This window comes from Danio aesculapii, chromosome 1, assembly GCF_903798145.1.
Source record: "Danio aesculapii chromosome 1, fDanAes4.1, whole genome shotgun sequence".
NCBI classification, from domain to species: domain Eukaryota; kingdom Metazoa; phylum Chordata; class Actinopteri; order Cypriniformes; family Danionidae; genus Danio; species Danio aesculapii.
This window is the reverse complement of record NC_079435.1, coordinates 11247627-11266512: the sequence shown is the minus strand read 5'-3', so window position 1 is coordinate 11266512 and position 18886 is coordinate 11247627. Positions and strand designations below refer to the sequence as shown.

The 18886-nt window shown below is 36.2% G+C and overlaps 1 protein-coding gene across 2 annotated transcripts; it reads right to left on the bottom strand.

The window, feature by feature from the left end:
* Positions 1 to 382: 382 nt before the first annotated feature.
* pkd2 (polycystic kidney disease 2) lies at positions 383 to 17347 on the bottom strand. Of its 2 annotated transcripts, none has more exons than XM_056456582.1 (14): positions 16489 to 17347; positions 15109 to 15222; positions 13401 to 13534; positions 9878 to 10128; positions 9566 to 9790; positions 8331 to 8559; positions 8069 to 8239; positions 7809 to 7990; positions 6379 to 6499; positions 6060 to 6280; positions 5269 to 5386; positions 3944 to 4107; positions 3715 to 3862; positions 383 to 1539 (listed from the first exon to the last, which is right to left on the bottom strand). In XM_056456582.1, the coding sequence occupies exons 1-14, from the start codon at positions 16898 to 16900 to the stop codon at positions 1309 to 1311; spliced, it is 2721 nt and encodes a 906-aa protein (XP_056312557.1). In that variant the 5' UTR covers positions 16901 to 17347; the 3' UTR covers positions 383 to 1308. The 2 variants fall into 2 exon arrangements, with proteins under 2 accessions (XP_056312557.1, XP_056312558.1); XM_056456583.1 differs by having other exon boundaries at positions 3944 to 4104.
* Positions 17348 to 18886: the final 1539 nt, after the last annotated feature.

The following is an 18886-nucleotide window of genomic DNA, read 5'->3' as shown; positions in this document are numbered from 1 at the left end:
ATTTGTGATGATTGGGATGCAGTTCAGCAGATGATTCATGGAAAAAAAATCTACCTTCTGCCACTTTCCCAAATGATCAACTAGAAGTCAAGTTATTATTTGTTGCTCTTACAACTGGGATTGACGACAAGACTTTTGTCAGGTAGTGTACTTCATAAGCACTGCATGATGATCAGTACAAAATGTAAAATATACAATACTCTTGCATTTGTCTTCAATTTCTTTACTTTAAAGTGATTTTTGATGACTTTTCAAATATTGTCTTCATTTTTGAATAGTAGATTTATTGTTTTTTATATATATATATATATATATATATATATATATATATATATATATATATATATATATATATATATATATATATATATATTTAAGCACGATGTTATTTCCCATGTAATGAGAAATTGTTTGTATTTTTGAGCATGCTGTATAAAGTGCTCAGCACAAATAAGTACACCCCATTTTGAAAATGAATATTTTTATCCATTTCTCAGTAAATATAGGCAATGTATTTTAGTGCATTTAAACAAAACAGATTTATTAAACAGATATATTTATTCAAATAATATTTTACTCACCAAACATAATTAGGAATTGAAAGATAATACAGTTAAATTCACGCAAAATGTTGCAAAAAAAAATTACAACCTACAAAATTACAACAAAATTGTTACATTTTTTTGCTTTTCTTGATTTTTTTTTTCTCATTTTTAAATATGTATTTAATATTTTTCTATATCATATACATTTGAGTGTACTAGTTCTTGGACCGTTATCATAAGTTATTTCATTAGATAAGCTCCAGATTTGGCTTCAGTTCTGACTAAACTAATGTATCTGCACAAATATAATATTGTAAAGCTTCCTATTAAAAATATGAATTTAAAAGAGGGATTTGTGAGGGGTGTACTTATATATGCTGAGCACTGTATGTTTAAATTTGATGAAATTACTTCATCAGTAATATTACAAACAAACTTAGGATTGCCTGCTAGAAAATACAGTAAAGCAAATTGTACCTCAAATTCAAAATGCACCTGATTAATATGAGTAAAAGCTAAATGTAAAAATCTAATATAAAAATTGTCGGAAATTAATACTGAAACTGTTTTAGAGCTGCTTCGATTCACCTTCATCTATACATTTTAAAGCACTGTAAAGCCCTGATTAACTTTAATATAAAGAAACACAAATAAATAGCTTTTTTGCAGGACTATTTAGCTCTGCGGCTGTGGCTTTGATACTTCTAAAGTAGATTTGAGCATACTGTAGAACTGGAGCGGTGTTTTCAGAAATAAACACCCTTTACATGTGGGCGGGGCCACTGGCTGCAGCATCCGGGCCCTCATTGGACAGCGAGGAGGGTGGTCGGGAGCTGCGTGGGCGGAGCTGAGCCGATGGGATGATAGGAGTGGGCTGATGATGGTGGCTCACCTGCGACATGGTGTCGTCAGACTCCCAGCGCTCCAGCTCTTCCCTCACCAGCCTGTCCATCTGCTCCCGCTGCAGCTCTGGATCCCGACCCATCCGCTCGTCCTGAGGAGAACAACATTACAGCGGAGATCAACATTTCAGAACAACCTACAGCTTCCAGGTCACTGTTTAGTCCTATTTTACATTTTTCAAACTTGAGTAAAAGAGCCGTTTTTAGGCAAATCCATTCTGAAATACAGTATAATGCATATACATGGGTGTTGTACAGGGTTCCCACGCTTTCATGAACAGCAGATTCAAGGATGTTTGAAAGCACCATTCATTTTAAATCAAGCACCTTTGTAATTCATACCCCAGCATATGAAGCGCCATGAAAGTCCTTACTGTATTTAACATTTCATTTACACTTTAAATTGACATCAAAATGTCGAGTAATTTTCAAAACTTTTGATCGTTTAAAAAATTCATGTTCAAAGAATTTGTATAAAATTTCCTGAATTCAACACTGGTGATATTCAAATTCTGTTTCTGAAATATTGATAAAAATGTGCAGTGTTATTGTACAAGATTTAAATGTAGGACTTTTAATTTAATGATTTTTTTCTGTTTTTGACAATTGAGTACAATTGTTGAAATACAACCATAAGCAAATTTAATTCAAGCACTTTCAATGAGCTGGGTTTGTTTTAAAGTACTTTCGAGGTTTTGAATCCATATATCTGAAATTCAAGTACTTTAAGTATTTTCAAGAAGCGTGGAAACCCTGATTGTATATTGGTAAACTCCTTCATTGTCTGACAAAGCCGATTTTCCACAGCAGGAGATTGCTCTAAATATGTGATCTCACTGACTCACTCAAGTCCACCAAAAAGGTTGGTCGTCCATAAAAGTAGGACAGGATAACGTGGAGAGTCTCATTGCTGTTCTTCAATTTTGATCACAGTATCTTCAAAATAATATTATTATTTAAAAAAAAAAAAATTAATTGTGGTAAAGTGCTTTGGTTATTTTGTAAAACACTGTTCTTCAAGCATGGTATAGCCACAACAAAAATTACTTTTTTTTTTTTAAATTTCGAACGATAAAGATAACATTATTTTTAGAAATAAAAAACACATTTGTTTAACATAAATTGTTCTCTAATGTCATTTGAATGCATTTCCTAAAATATGTGGAAGAAAACTATGACAGGATGTGCAATGAAGGAATAATTTACAGGCTGTTGTACATAGTGATGCGGCCATGATGCAAAGTATTTACAGTTGAAGTCAGAATTATTAGCCCCCCAGTTTATTTTTTCAACACATTTCTAAACATAATCGTTTTAATATCTAATTTCTAATAACTGATTTATTTTATCTTCGCCATGATGACAATAAATAATATTTGACTAGATATTTTTCAAGACACTTCTATGCAGCTTAAAGTGACATTTTAAAGCTTAACTAGGTTAATTAGGTTAAGTAGGCAGGTTAGGGTTATTAGGCAAGTTATTGTATAACGATGGCTTGTTCTGTAGACTATTGAAAAAAGCTTAAAGGGGCTAATAATTTTGACCTTAAAATGGTGTTTAAAAAAAATTTAAAACTGCTTTTATTCTAGCCAAAATAAAACAAATAAGACTTTCTCCAGAAGAAAAAATATTATCAGACATACTGTGAAAATTTCCTTGCTCTGTTAAACATCATCTGGGAAATATTTAAAAAAGAAAAATCAATTTAATGGGGGGCTAATAATTCTGACTTCAACTGTAGGTAATTTCTAATAATTCATAATTCTAATAAAAACAGACCGGAGTCAATGCTTTCACTATGGTCACCATACCTAAAGACACGGTCTAGATATTTTTTTTCAAGACATTTGTCAGGTTTAGTCCTTAAACTTTTTTTCTTACAGATCTCACTCTGTTAATTAATTAATTAATTTATATATATATATATATATATATATATATATATATATATATATATATATATATATATATATATATATATATATTTACAGTTGTAGGCTGTGTAACAACTCCAATCATTTGGTGTATTGATATGCAACTGTAATTCAAACAAGGCCTGTGTAAAAGTATGTTAGCTATGTGTTTATATGAAACTAATTGCTCACTAGAATATTCCTCAGCCAATGAAACTCGAGCATTCAACATCCTGCAGTATAATAGAAAATAATGCACATCTGAAGTGGCGATGCGGCATGACTCAAATCTGTCTTCACAGAAATACAAGCATTTTCATTTAAATTCATAAACAACATCATCATCATCACCTCCATGACTCCATCCAGGATCCGTCCAAGCACATCTCTCCTCTTCATCTTGGCTCTCTCCATGGTCTCCAACTTCACAATAACGGCATCGATCTTGGAGACAATGCTGCCAATTGAGTGCTCCATCCGGTCCACTCGCCGCACAAGCCTGATGCGGCACAAAAATACCGTCAAGCACTGAATATATCCTGTTAACCTATTACTAGTTTGATTGACAGGTGATGTTTACACTTGGAACTCCTCATAAGACACGCCCCCTGAGCTGCTGCCGCGGCGACGAGAGCTGTGTCCGCTGTCTTCGTCGTCATCCTCCTCTGAGTCGTCTTGGCTTCGGGAGAAGCTCCGCCCACTGGCTGGCCTGGGCAGCGAACTGTGCTCCAGATCTAAGTCCTCCTGGCGAGTGTTCAACAGATACTAAGCATCTGTGCAAGTGCTATACACTGATTTGATTCTTTATGTTAATTTGTTTATTTGTGTTCTTGAATTTTTTTAGCGTTTCTGTTGGTTTAACAGTAGAGCATGGAACTAGTGTTGCTAAGTTGATGCGGTTGATTCCCATGAACCGATATGTATGAGTTTAGCTAATTGTTTTGATAGTATTGAGACATATTTTAATATGGCAATACTTTTTGAATGTAGCAAATTGTTTATTTTTGTTTCATGTTGTCTTAACTTTTCATTTTACAATCTTTTAGATAGGCGGCATGGTGGCTCAGTGGTTAGCACTGTTGCATCACAGCAAGAAGGTCACTGGTTCGATTCCCAGTTCGATTCCATTTCTGTGAGGAGTTTGCATGTTCTCCCCGTGTTGGCATGGGTTTCCTCTGGGTGCTCCGGTTTCCCCCACAGTCTAAAAACATGCGGTATAAATGAATTGGATAAGCTAAATTGGCCGTAGTGTGTGTGTGTGTGTGTGTGTGTGTGAGAATGCAAGAGTGTATTGGTGTTTCCCAGTACTGGGTTGCAGCTGAAAGGGCATCCGCAGCGTAAAACATATGCCAGAATAGTTGCCGGTTCATTCCGTTGTGGTGACCCCTGATTGATAAGGGACTGAGCCGAAGGAAAATGAATATATGATTTAGATACTGTTAGGATTATGTTCTATTTGGTTTAGTGTGCGTTCACACAACATTGTTTTCAATACAAATTGAATTTTAAAGGAGATTTAGTTGTTTTTGTTTTTTTTACTTTATTTGTTAAGTAAAAGGAGCGGAGCTTTTAAGACTTTAATGCTGAATGACATAATAATTGTATAAATTCACAGTATGCATAGTTTACAGTGTATTGTGGATCATTTAAAATATAGCAGTAATGTTAGTCTTTGTTTTGTATTAGGGTTTATATTTGGGGAGAAAAAAGCAAATATGCAAACAAACCTATAGGTTCATAAAGATTTGTGTAAACAAATTCGTGATTTGAAAGATGTAGTCAATGAATGTATTTCAAGCACTGATCAATGATCCACAGTTCAGCCAACAGAAAGCTTAGGGTTCTGAAAAAGCAGGTCCTAGTAAATGTCAAAATAAAAAAAATTAGCACTGGTGTTTCACTCACTCTCTCTTTCTCCAGGTCGTCTCTCATTTGCTGGTGCTCGTGTTCGGTCAGCTCCTGATCTCCGTCAAGGTCATACTTGGCAAAAATAGCTTCAATTTCAGCATCCGAATGACCCTTTCTGTGCACAAACATCAATAACACAATTAACCCTTGTGTGCTGTTGGGGATGTTTTCATACACTCTGTGGTGATTCTGGGTCTTCATTTGATCACAACTTTCTCTGTGTTTCAGCAAATTGAATGTTTTTTGGTGACAAATCTTATTTTGACACACATTTTGGGAAAACACTTTGAAAAGTAAAAAAAAATCAATAATACTATCTGCACAAATTGACTAACCTTTTGTTATGTTAGTGGCTGTTTTTGCCCCATTGACTTCCATTATAACCACATTTTTGTTTATAGATTTTATATGGCTTTCGCCTGTGAATCACCCTCCCATCAGAATGTTGTCATAGGGCCCGTGATGGCCAGTGGTGCCCCTATCCGTTTTACTACATAGAACTCCATAAAAAAAACAGAATTTTTTTTTCACAGGCCTATCTAAAGGGTTAATGCTGCCTGCTTATGATCAACCATAAAAATGACAAACTCCCTACAGGGAAAACCACCAAAAATCAAGAATGCATGATCATAATGGCTTTGTAATCAAAAACATGTCATTATAATAGAAGTCATTAGGGCAAAACCAGCCCCCAACATAACGAAAGTGTAGTCCATTTGAACAATGGGTTTAAATCAGTCTCATCCAACACTGTGTTTGATTTGTATGTTTTAGAAAAGGTTTCTGACCCTCTGAGGTCTTGTCGGAGCTCATCAAAGCTGAGTTTTCCTGCGGCCTGTTGTAAACTTTCCGGGATGTCGTTGATGGAGCTTTTCTTAAGCTTGAGCTTCACCATGGCTCTGTTGTAGCTTTTCTTGATGAGGTCTGTGATCTCCATCTCTGACCTCTGCTGCGCCATGTCGGATTTTACCTCGGAGTATGTGTCATTGATGATGGCCAAGAACATGTTCTGAAAAAAAACAAAATAATCAGCATCGATTCTTGTGCATTTCAGTTGTTCGAATGCTACTTTTATCTTTTATGTCATGTTGCTCTTGGTGTGTTTACCAGCAGAATCATGAAGATGAAGAACACAAAGGTGGTGAAGTAAATGGGTCCCAACACGCTGTCGGCCTCCTCGATTTCAGAGAAGTCAAAATCGCCCAGAATGATCCGGAACTGCGTGAAGCTGTAAGCAAAAGAAACCAATGTTCTTAATCATATTCATGATATTGCACAATTATTTGTCTAAACTTTAAAAGCAGAGAAATAATTGTAAAACTATGCTAACTAAATAATAATAAACATGTGATTAAAATAGTTGTTTTTCTTACTTAATTCTGTATATTAAAATGTACACAGAATACATTAACTTACACTTTTATATGATCTGTTATACTTTTAAAAAAGAAATTAAAATATAAAGTTAATAAAATATAGTTAATATAAAATCTTTAATAAATAAATAAATCCATAATTAGTGTTTTGTCATTTTGTCATTTTTGTCAAATATGTCATTTGACCCCTTTGTTTCCTTATGATCATGAGTTCCACCTGCTGTGTCACACTTTTGTAATTTGTGTAATCGTGTCCTGTGTATTTATACCCCTGCTTTATGCTGCGGTCACACTTGAGTTTGAGCATTTCGAAATTCTGTTGTATGGCGCTGCGAAAAGGGGCGGGGTTAAACAAGATTATTAGACTAGCGATTGCTCCATGATTTAAAGTTCCCCAAGCTTGAACTTTGCACCGCAGCGAACTGTGAAACTTGTTGCATGAGCTTGCGTTTCCGGTCTGACACATTCGCGTGCGGAAGTCTATGGGGAGAAACGTCCAGTGTGACCGCAGCTTTAGTTTAGTTTATTGTATTGTCAACATCTCCATGTCCTACCTGAGTTGATTGTTCCTTTTGTAGTAAGAAAGATTTTGTTAATAAATAAGTGTTTTTGATATCCTGCGAGTCTTGATCGTCTGTGGTGCGACACCACTGTGACAGTTATATTACATTAAAAAAACCCTGTTAGTTCTATGTCATGCAAAAATGAAACCGAAGTTGCGACATATAAATAATATAGAAACTTTTTATATATATTTATTTTTTACGCCCACATCTTGTGACTCAATTGTAACAGATTACAATTACAGAAAATTACAAAATGTAGGGTTGGTGATTGGATTTAAATTGTGGGTGGGGTTTAATCGCTCCAAATGATTGGAGGAGTCTGTCATTTTCACAATAAAAAAGTTTGAGTTAAATTTTTAAAAGAAAAAAAATTTTACATAACAAATTTGAAAAAACTATTTTTTTCCTCTTGTTTTACCGTGATCATGACTTAATTTTCTTAATTTTCAAACAGTTGAGGGATTACAAGAAAACAAGAGAGAAAAAATATTTGAATGCATGACCCCTTAGGACTTCCATAGATTTTTAAGTATTTCTGCATATTATTACTTATATCAATGTATATTATAATTATATTCTTTGCTCCAGAACTCACATGCAGGCCTGAAAGGTGCTGAAGTCATTGACCTGAGTTCCAAACACTAAATAGGCCAGCTGAGCGTAAGCCAGAAACACGATGAAAAACATGATCGCGAAGCCCATCAGGTCTTTGGCACAACGGGACATGGTGGTGGACAGTTGATTCATGGTCTTGTTGAAGTTGATGAACTTAAAAAGCTGTGGGAGAAGCAAAATGGCTGACGAAAAGACAACAAAAAAAATGTTTGCATGTCAGACATTGATCTGAAAGCTCACCTTCACCCATGAGAGGAAGACGATGATGGCTGCCAGGTTGTTAAAATGCACCTGAAGGCGAGCAAGCGGCTCAAAGTTGGGATATGTGCTGTGGTTCTCCAGCAGAAAGTGAAGTCTGTGACTGACCGCTGATGTTCTGCAGATGTTCATAATGATGGCAGGAACACTCAACTGTGATTGTGAACAACAAAGAACAATGTTTCACACTCTAAAGCACTAGAGCAGACTATATATATTCAATGTCAAAAATATTTTGACCTACCGCAACGATGAGAACATCTAAGCAGTTCCACAGGCTCTTGAAGTACCGCAGCCGATGCAGGCGGATCTCTAGAGCTTCCTCCACCAGGTAATACAGCACGAAGAGGCAAAAGGACACTTCACACACACCCACAAAGTAGTCCCAGCTGGAGACGTAGCGGAGGAGACGCACTGTCTGGAACTGCCAGGAGGGCACAGCACCCCCTGTGGCTGGAAACTCCACTAGCAGCCTAAAAAAGCAGTAAAAAATAGTTTACGCTATTTTATTATAGAAAATAACTTTTTTTTATGGATTTATTCTCATTATTTATTATTCGTATATAATTTGGTTTACTTTCAGAAAATGAAATCAAGAAAATAATTAGTTCAATGAAAATCAATGTGGCCACACATACTTTAAATAAATTTAAATGACAATATTTTGATAGACGGATAGACAGGCAGGCAGGCAGGCAGGCAGGCAGACAGGCAGACAGACAGATAGACAAATAGATAGACAGGCTGACAGACAGACAGATAGACAGATAGATAGATAGATAGATAGATAGATAGATAGATAGATAGATAGATAGATAGATAGATAGATAGATAGATAGATAGATAGATAGATAGAGAGATAGAGAGATGGAGAGATGGACAGATAGAAAATAGATTGGATAAAGGGACAGACAAATGGATGGATAGATAGATAAATAGAACAAAAGAACCATAAGATGGTAGAAAAATAGATGGATGTATGTATGGATGGATTGGACAAAAGAACCCTAGAAAGATAGATAGATAGATAGACAGACAGACAGACAGACAGACAGACAGACAGACAGACAGACAGACAGACAGACAGACAGACAGACAGACAGACAGATCTGGATGGATGGATAGATTGGACTGATAGACAGATAATAGATTGGATGAATGGACAGACAGATAGATAAATAGATAAAAAGATAGAACAAAAGAACCCTAGGATGATGGATGGATGGATGGAACAAAAGAACCCTAGAACGGTAGACAGAGAGAGAGAGATAGATAGATAGATAGATAGATAGATAGATAGATAGATAGATAGATAGATAGATAGATAGATAGATAGATAGATAGATAGATAGATAGATAGATAGATAGATAGATAGATAGATAGATAGATAGATAGATAGATAGATAGATAGATAGATGGACGGACGGACGGACGGACGGACGGACGGACGGATAGATAGATAGAGAGCAATAAATTACCTCACAATACAGAAGAGGTTAACATTGCCGTTGTAGATGGAGAAGTCCAAGAACACAGCTCTAGTGCCGCGGTCCAGCCAGAGATTGTTTTTAAGCTCCCGCAGCTGATTGGCTGATTTATCTCGAGTGCGGGACAGATCCTGGTAATAACCTCCACCACCATAACTGGACACTTCTCCCCAGTAACTGCTCTCACCCAGACTGCTCTCATCCTTGAACCTCCACCTTACAGACAAACAGCACGATAAACCAGGTCAGAACCACAAATCAGCCTCTGTTTTTACTATTTATATGCATCGCAATTTAACATACGCTGTGCCATTCTTGGGGCCGAACGGCGCCTTGTCCTCATTGGCTGGAGAGTAGACATTGTAGCAGTCGTAAACCTCGTCCCGCAGGTCCTCGTGGACAGAACAAGACTCATTGCGTACTCTTAGCTGTCGGAGACGTGGGATGCCCAGCAAGAGGTTCTCATAATAGATCAGACTCTGGTTTTCTGGGAGACTCTTGTTGTTGTACCAGAGCTCCCAGTACATGCCATTAAGAAATGGGCCTTCTGTGAACTGCAAATAATATTTTTGTAAAATTCTGTCATTGTTTTTTCACCATCATGTCATTCCACACCCACACAAAATTATTTTTTCATAAAATATGAGAGATTTCTGTCACACTAAACATGATAATATACTATTATTATACTATACTACAATTATAATTACTATAATTTTATTATCTATTTTTTTTTGTATCTTTTAGTATCTGTCTGTCTATCTATCTATCTATCTATCTATCTATCTATCTATCTATCTATCTATCTATCTATCTATCTATCTATCTATCTATCTATCTATCTATCTATCTATCTATCTATCTATCTATCTATCTATCTATCTATCTATCTATCTATCTATCTATCTATCTATCTATCTATCTATCTATCTATCTATCTATCTATCTATCTATCTATCTATCTATCTATCTGCCTGCCTGCCTGCCTGCCTGCCTGCCTGCCTGCCTGCCTGCCTGTCTGTCTATCCATCTATCTGTCTACCTATCTGTCTGTCTGTCTGTCTGTCTGTCTATCTAAATATCTATCCATCCATCCATCCATCCGTTCATCCATCCGTTCATCCATCCGTTCATCCATCCATCCATCCATCTATCTATCTATCTAAATATCTATCCATCCGTCCATCCATCAATCAATCAATCAATCCATCAATCAATCCATCCATCCATCCATCCATCCATCCATCCATCCATCCATCCATCCATCCATCCATCCATCCATCTGTGCTCAATCCATTAGAATGAACTTCAAATGTGTGTGGTCAAAATTGTATACTTTATGCAATTAAAATATGTGTAAAAGCAGTACATGACTCAAATTTATAGTATTTGAAAAACACGAAGTACACAAAACTACCTTAAACTTCTAGTAAAATTTTTGAGGTGTGCAACCAATAGACACTTTACAATCCCATGAAGCCACGGGAGAGGATTTATAGTAGGATGTCATGTAGGATTTAAATTTTGATCACTTTATATTTAGGATGTGCCATACTAGACTTATTGCTACTACTCTGCTAGTCAACTACTTGTGCTGTGTCCCAATTCGCATACTATCTGTCCTAAATAGTACTCGAAAAAGTTTCTGGATGGTCTACTATTACCGACAGACAATTGAAGTGTAGAACCGTCTGTACTCTAACCACTAATATTTCCCACAATACATTGCGCATTAGATGTGAATTCGATTAGTTCGAATTCGATTATTTCGAACTACAAACTCAGGTAAAAAGTGTAAACAAACTACAAACATGGCAGACATGCGAGACCAACCGTCAACTAGAGGCTTTGGAAAAGTTGTTTGAATGATTAATAATTAATATCTAGCCAACTGGAAAATATTTAAATCACATGTTCCGTTTTATATTTCATCTGCAACAACAATGTGAACTTATATAAAGACGTGTTTAGACATTAACTTCTGAATGCATTATTATCCAAACACCTGAATAGGATTTCTCTGCATGAAAGACTTGCGAATGGCAGAATAACCTGCTGCTCCAATAAGATAAGTAATTATCTTATAATAAGGGGACTTAACTAAGCAACAAAATGGTCCATAGCATGTCCGTACTCCCGTACTCTTCTGTTACACACTTAAATATGTACTTTTTCTACACAAATAAGTACATACTTTTAGGATGTAGTATTATATGCGATTTGTGACTCGGCATTAGTTACAAAATGTTTGTTTATACATGAATTACATTAGCAAATATCTCAACCTTATTAGAGTTTTGAGGTAAAGGGATAGTTCACCCAAAAACTAACATGATCCTCCACTTATTCCAAACATGTTTGAGTTTTTTTATCTTCTGTTGAACACTAAAGAAGATATACTGAAGAATGTTGGTCAGTGACTTCCTGTCAGTGGGACAGAAATCTCTCAGATATGATTAAAAACTAGAAAAGTAAAGTTTGTAGACAAACTTTATAGTGGCTTGAGAAAGCCTCGTCTGAAAGTTTGAAGTAGTTTCAAATTTTAAATAATTGAAGTAGTTTTTAAGTTTGAAACAGTTATAACTACATAAAGGTTAGCATGTTAGGTAGTTGATAGGCGGTTCTGAGTGGTTGCAAAGGTGTTGCTAAGTGGTTGCTAGGATGTTCTGAATGGTTGCTAAGGCTTTGCTAGGTAGTTGCTTGGTTGTTCTAAGTGGTTGCTAAGGTTGCTAGTTGGTTGCTAGGGTTTTCTAGGTGGTTGCTAAGAAATTGCTAGGTGGTTGCTAAGGTGTTCTGAGCAGTTGCTAGGTGGTTGCTAAGGCGTTGCTAGGGTGTTCTGAATAGTTGCTAGTCAGTTACTAACATAAATTAGCATGGTTCTAGTATGAATTAGTATGTTGTTAATTTGTTTATAGTATGAATTAGCATGTTGCTAGTATGTTTATAGTATGAATTAGCATGTTGCTAGTATGTTTATAGTATGAATTAGCATGTTGTTAGTATGTTTATAGTATGAATTAGCATGTTGCTAGTATGTTTATAGTATGAATTAGCATGTTGTTAGTATGTTTATAGTATGAATTAGCATGTTGTTAGTATGTTTATAGTATGAATTAGCATGTTGCTAGTATGTTTATAGTATGAATTAGCATGTTGCTAGTATGATTAGTATATTAGTTAGGATGTTTATAGTATAGATTAGTATGTTTCTAGCATGGATTAGTATATTGATAATAGTTGATTAGTGTGTTGTTAGTATGTCAAATTTAAAGACAATGGCAGTTTTTTTTTTTTACAATGGAAGTCTATGGGACAGTTGCTAGGGTGCTGTAAGTGATTGCTAGGGTGTGGCTAGTAAGTTGAAAGGTCATCAGTGATTGGCAGATTGGTAGCGTGGAGTTGAATGAGCCCAAACTTAAGTATGCATGACAGTCTGGCACAAAGTTACGAGGTCACAAAGTTTGGTCCAATGTTAAGTCAATGGGGCGAATTTTCTGGGTCAGTTTTTGGAAAACCATAAGTCAGATCAGTTGGAAAAGATATAGCAACTTAATTCAGTATAGTTTGCAGGTTTGGAGTAAATTTGGTGATTGTAGTATGAACGGTCTAGGAGGAGATGCGTTCTTAAAATAGTCTAGGAAGAAGAAGTTTATGTAGTATAACAGTATGTTGGCTTACTCAAGCCACCATAATAATTTAATTTGAAAATCCCATAGATAAACGACATGACATGAGGCTTTAAATCAAGACATGATTTAATTTCAGCAACAAATGCAGGTGTTGGATTTATAAAATGTAAAAAAATGTAAGTCAATGGAATAATTACTTTCCAGAAGTCCTCCATGGTTGAAATACTCTTGAAGTTGGTTGGGTCTCCACTCGTCAGCGGTGTGTCCAAAAAGAGTTGAGACATGACTTTGGTGTAGTAGTACATGTTGGTGCTCACCATTCCATAGGTTACTGTGGGGAAATGACATTCAAAATACATCAATGATGCATTCTAAAGTTTTACAGGATAACAGGATCTGATTCAGAAGCTGGTACACTCACAAAATATATTTTTGCTGCTTTTTAGTATACTTATGTAAATTGAGCGGAAACAACACAATTTTTGAGGTTTGTTTGGGGGCAACTAAATATTTTTATGTTCAATCCACTTAAATATGTTAACTTTTGTGTTGAAACAACGTGAATGAATTGTGTGGAGCCCTGCATTTTTTCAGTGTAGAGCATGATGGAAAGCAGTTAAGATGCTCAGAATTTTCCGGGTTTTTTTATCTATATTTTCCTTATTTTCTTCATAAATGTAGTGCACTTAGTTTATGGATGCATTTCCCACAGAATTTAACCCTGTAGTATTGCTAGCGATCCTAATAATAGCTGGAAATGACCAAGTGTCCTGGAAACGATTATTGTAAAGGATTTTTTGTCTGGTCTTAAATTTGAAACAGTTTAGTCTTTACAAGCTTAGATATGATGAGTTAGTTACGTTTGATCAGTTACAATGGCGAATACATTTGAGTTTTGAGTCTCTCGAGGACCTATTTTGTGAGCAGCTTCCATCATGAACATGATTGAAAATGGTTTCTTAAAAAGAATGGCAACCCCCGATTGCTAGTCAAGTTCGAGTAAAATAGTCAAGTAAAATAGAATGCATTTGATCTGATTCTGAATAGCTAGGAAGGAAATTCCGGCTGTAGTGGTTGTGAGGATTTGAAGTCGTCCATAAAGAAAGAATTCGAGATTACCAGGGAAAGGACTGAGAGTTTCCATCATGAAGTCAGATTCTCTATGCTCAACTCATTTTGTAGCATTCAGACATTTTTATGCTTTTAAGTTTTGTGCTCTAATCAAACAGATTCTGATTCTGACAAATGCATAGACTACGCAATACGTATCTGTCAATAGTCACTGTGCCAGATCATGCATTTCTGGCTAAATTCTAGTTGTGTTGCGGACAAGAAACATCTCAAGACTGCATTGCTTGCACTTCAATTGTCTCTTGCATCTTTAAAAGTCCAATAAAGGGACTAAGCCAAAAAGAAAATGAATGAATGAATGAATGAATGAATGAATGAATCTTTAAAGGCTGATGAAGTGCTTAGAAATGTGCCTGTTTTATTCAAAGTTTGACCTAAGATCAACTGAAACATGACGACTGGACAGGACATGCAGTAAGCTCCTCCCTTTTATAAAAAAACAGCCAATAGCGTTTCGTTTATATCACATCTCTGCCAGTGAGAGTGGTTGAGATCAAGTGCATTAAATGAAAAGTAAATGAGAAGCATCTTGAAAGGGGCAGGACATGTTAGAGAGCATTTTGATTGGCCAGAAGATTTCATGAGAAAGTCTGAGGTGATGTCAAATGAATTGTTTATCCATTTGGGTGGAAGTGACAAACTGCAAGCTTTGAATACTTATATCAGATTTATATCTCCTAAATGCTCCCTATCTCCCTAAATTTTAATTTTAAGGGACCTTATGAAAGGGAATATAACATATTTAATCATGAAGTGGTTTAGTTTTCAACCTACTTATGCAGAGGGTGAGCAGGAAGAGGATGTAGGTGATCATTTCGCGCAGGACGGTTTTCAAGTACATCTCTCTGTTACTGTTGCTCTCACCTAAAAGACGAGTATCCCACAACACTGAAATAGAGAAAATGGAAAATGTCAATAAAATTACCTTACATTTCACACACTAACTTTTAAATGTTTAGGGTTTGTGCAATTTTTATAATGCATTTAAAAGCAATCATTTAATGCTGATATTTCAAAATGGTAAATAAACTAAAAGAGATTTAGACTCTTATAAACTACCAGACAAAAGTCTTGGCTCTTAAGTTTTCTTAAAAAGAACTTAAAAATCGAAGTTTTAGGAACAACAAATAATAACTTGACTTTTAGTTGATCATTTGGTATCAGAAGTGGCTTATATGAAAGGCAAAGGCCTCCAGATTACGCTTATTTTACCAAAATAATGGAAATATCTTAATGTCTCTTGATCAATTTAATAAATGTTTATTTGATTAAAATATATGTATATATATGTATATAGCCTCCATGTATGTTTTCATTTGCACAAGCATACCACAAATTAAGCTTAGTTACTGATACTGATTTTTTTTTTAACCATGTAAAAATCTTTACCACGTTTTTTGATCAATTTAATGAGAAGTTGCTTAATCTCATTTAAAACTTTTATGAACACTGATTTATGAGAAGGCTATCAATTAGGAGCAAGTATAGATTACATATATACTAAACGAGGCTAGTGGTATACTTCATTTGTAATTTTTGTTTGCATTTTAAACTTACCACAAATTAACTTTTCATGCTGGTTGTTTACTAGTAAATTAAAAGTATAGTTCACCCAAAATACTAAGATTTACTCACTGTTTACTTACCTTCTAGTGGTTTCAAGCCTTTGTGGGTTTTTGTCTTCTGTTGAACACTAAAGAAAATATTTTGAAGAAAGCTGAAAACCTGTAACCATTGACTTCCATAGTAGTTCTATCTGCTGTCATAGGAGTTTTTCTGTTGAACCCTAAAGAAGATATTTTACAGAAAGCTGAAAACCTGTTACCATTGACTTCTATAGCAGTTTTTTTTTTCTGTTGACATGGTATGTTGCACGCAATAGAAGATATTTTTAAGCAAGGCGAAAACCTGTAACCATTTACTTCCATAGTATGAAAAACTACTATGGAAGTCGATGCTTACAGGTTTTCAGCATTCTTTAAAATATCTTCTTTTGCGTTTAACAGAAGGAAATAAACTTTTCTAAAGTAAAGGGAGAAATGATAACAAAATTTCCATTTTGGGGTGAACTATCCCTTTAAGTACTCGTAACAATAGTTTACTTAAAATACGCTGTAGCACACTTAAATAAAACGAATCAAGCAAAAGTTTGACCTCTCATTTTCTCCAGTATCCTCTTCCCACAGCTGCGGTGCTCTTGTGCTGGAGGAGTCGGATAAAGTCCTCTGTTGATCCGCGCACTGATGCCGGAGAAATTCCCCGTGCCGCCGCCGCCGCCGCTACTGCTGGACGCCGTGGACACAGACCTCCGGCCGGGGCTCTCCGGGGGCCAGTCCGCCTCCATCATCCCCTCCTCCGGCTCGAACCCAGGGTTATCCCGGCTCCATGCCTGCCTGGAGCTGGAGGTAGGCGGAGAGGAGGGGGTCTCATCGGGCACTCCGAGGCCCACTTCTTCATGATGCATTTTTTCCATCTCGATGCCTTCATGCGGTGGAGGAGATGCGGGTGCGGATGCAGATGCCGCCGGGCTCTGCGACGCTTGAGGACGAACGCGACTGGAGCTCATCGTGTCGTTTTACAGTACATTAATATAAACAAACGACTGCATTTTAGTCGCTTTTTATACTTTGTCTTAGTGCCAAAGTGCGCAAAGCGATGCTCTATTTGACTTTAGAAAGTTTTGAATTCGATTACTCTTACGTCTAACAGAGATTACAGATGTTTAAAAAACACAAAATCGACTTTTAAGATGTTATGTAATAGAAATAGCGAAAAAACGCGACTGAGGAAAACTTCAGACAAACCACTGGATGTTTTTAGTCTATAAGAACAGACGGTGCGTACAGTAGAATGGTTTATACTTGCAGGCTTTACTTGAAAATCATTTCGAGTGGTTTCAGTCCAGCTTTTGGTGCGAGTGGAGAAAAGCAATTTTCCAGTGGAAACTCAGCCATCTTGTTCCCAGTTGTTCCCAGACTGGAGGAATCCAGTTACACTGACATCAACCTCTGGAAACTTCAACATTTCCCTTTTTTAGAGCAGCTCCTCCCTTTCTGTCCAAAACACACGTTCACTGACAATTTTTTTAAATAAAAAATATATATAAAAGAAAAAAAAATATGGTTTACATTACATTAATACACGTTTTTCAGTAGTTAAACATAGTTTTAAAGAATATTCACTTCTATAATTCATCCTAAAATGGTGAGTAAACTTTTGTTTAGAACTTTGTTGAGTTCACAACACTCGCTTTAATGTTGTTTGCGACTGTTGCTACCAGGCAACAAGATCTCGCCTCTTTTCTGATTGGATGAGGTCAGTGAGTGACAGTTCGATGAACCAATCAAAAGATCAAGTCAAAAATCTGTTCTACCGCTTAATCCTACAATATATAAATTTTTAATTACCACAATAGTTCAGTTTAATACAACAAAAGCATAAAAATATATAAATATAAAACTTTTTCTATTTTATTTGTGTATTTTCTGCATAGCAACTACCAAATTTGTGGAGAAAATATGGAATAAATTGTGATTCTTTCTTTGAAGAGAAACCAAATGTTAGCTTTGCGTTTCATTAGCTGTGTACAATGTTTTTGTTGAACCCAACTATTTATAGGCTAATATTCATTCATTCATTCATTCATTCATTCATTCATTCATTCATTCATTCATTCATTTTGCTTCGGCTTAGTCCCTTTATTCATTAGGGGTCGCCACAGCGGAATAGACCGCAAACTATTCCAGCATGTTTTACACAGTGGATGCCCTTCCAGCTGCAACTCAGTACTGGGAAACATCCATAAACACTCATTCACACACATACACTACGGACAATTTAGTTCATCCAATTCACTTATATGCCTTTGGGCTGTGAGGAAAACCGGAGCACCCAGAGGAAACCCACGCGAACACGGGGAGAACATGCCAACTCCAGACAGAAATGCCAACTGGCCCAGCCGGGACTTGAACCAGTGGCCTTCTTGCTGTGAGGTGGCAGTGCTAACCACTGAGCCACTGTGTTGCCCTATAGGCTAATACATTTATTAATTCAACTTATTTTGAAAACATTCATTTATCAGAGGTTGCCACAACGGAACAAACCGCCAACTATTCCGGCATATGTTTTACGCAGCAGATGCCCTTCCAACCACAACCCTGTACTGGGAAACACCCATACACTGTTGCATTCACACACACTCATACCAATTTTGTTTACCCAATTCACTTATTGTCTTTGGACGGTGGGGGAAACCGGAGCACCCGGAGGAAACCCACGCCAACAGTGAGAACATGAATACTCCACACAGAAATGCCAACTGGCTCAGCCGGGACTCAAACCAGTGGCCTTCTTGTTGTGAGGCGACAGTGCTGAACCACTGAAAATACAGAAAATTTCACCAGTCAGAGAGCCAAGGCAAGCAAAGTAGCTCTGCCTACTTTAATGAAATACTTCAATATTTGTAAATGTGAATATTTTGAAATACACTTAAAATATATTGTTTCTATAGATAAAACCAACAACTTTAAAGGAATGTTACATTTCTCCATCA

Coding starts and splice junctions, on each gene's coding strand:
- pkd2 (XM_056456582.1), bottom strand. CDS start 16,900: ATGAGCTCCAGTCGCGTTCGTCCTCAAGCGTCGCAGAGCCCGGCGGCA. Junction 15,223..16,488: donor GATACTGGAGAAAATGAGAG/GTCAAACTTTTG, acceptor TCTCTATTTCAG/TGTTGTGGGATACTCGTCTT. Junction 7,991..8,068: donor TCTTCCTCTCATGGGTGAAG/GTGAGCTTTCAG, acceptor CTTCTCCCACAG/CTTTTTAAGTTCATCAACTT.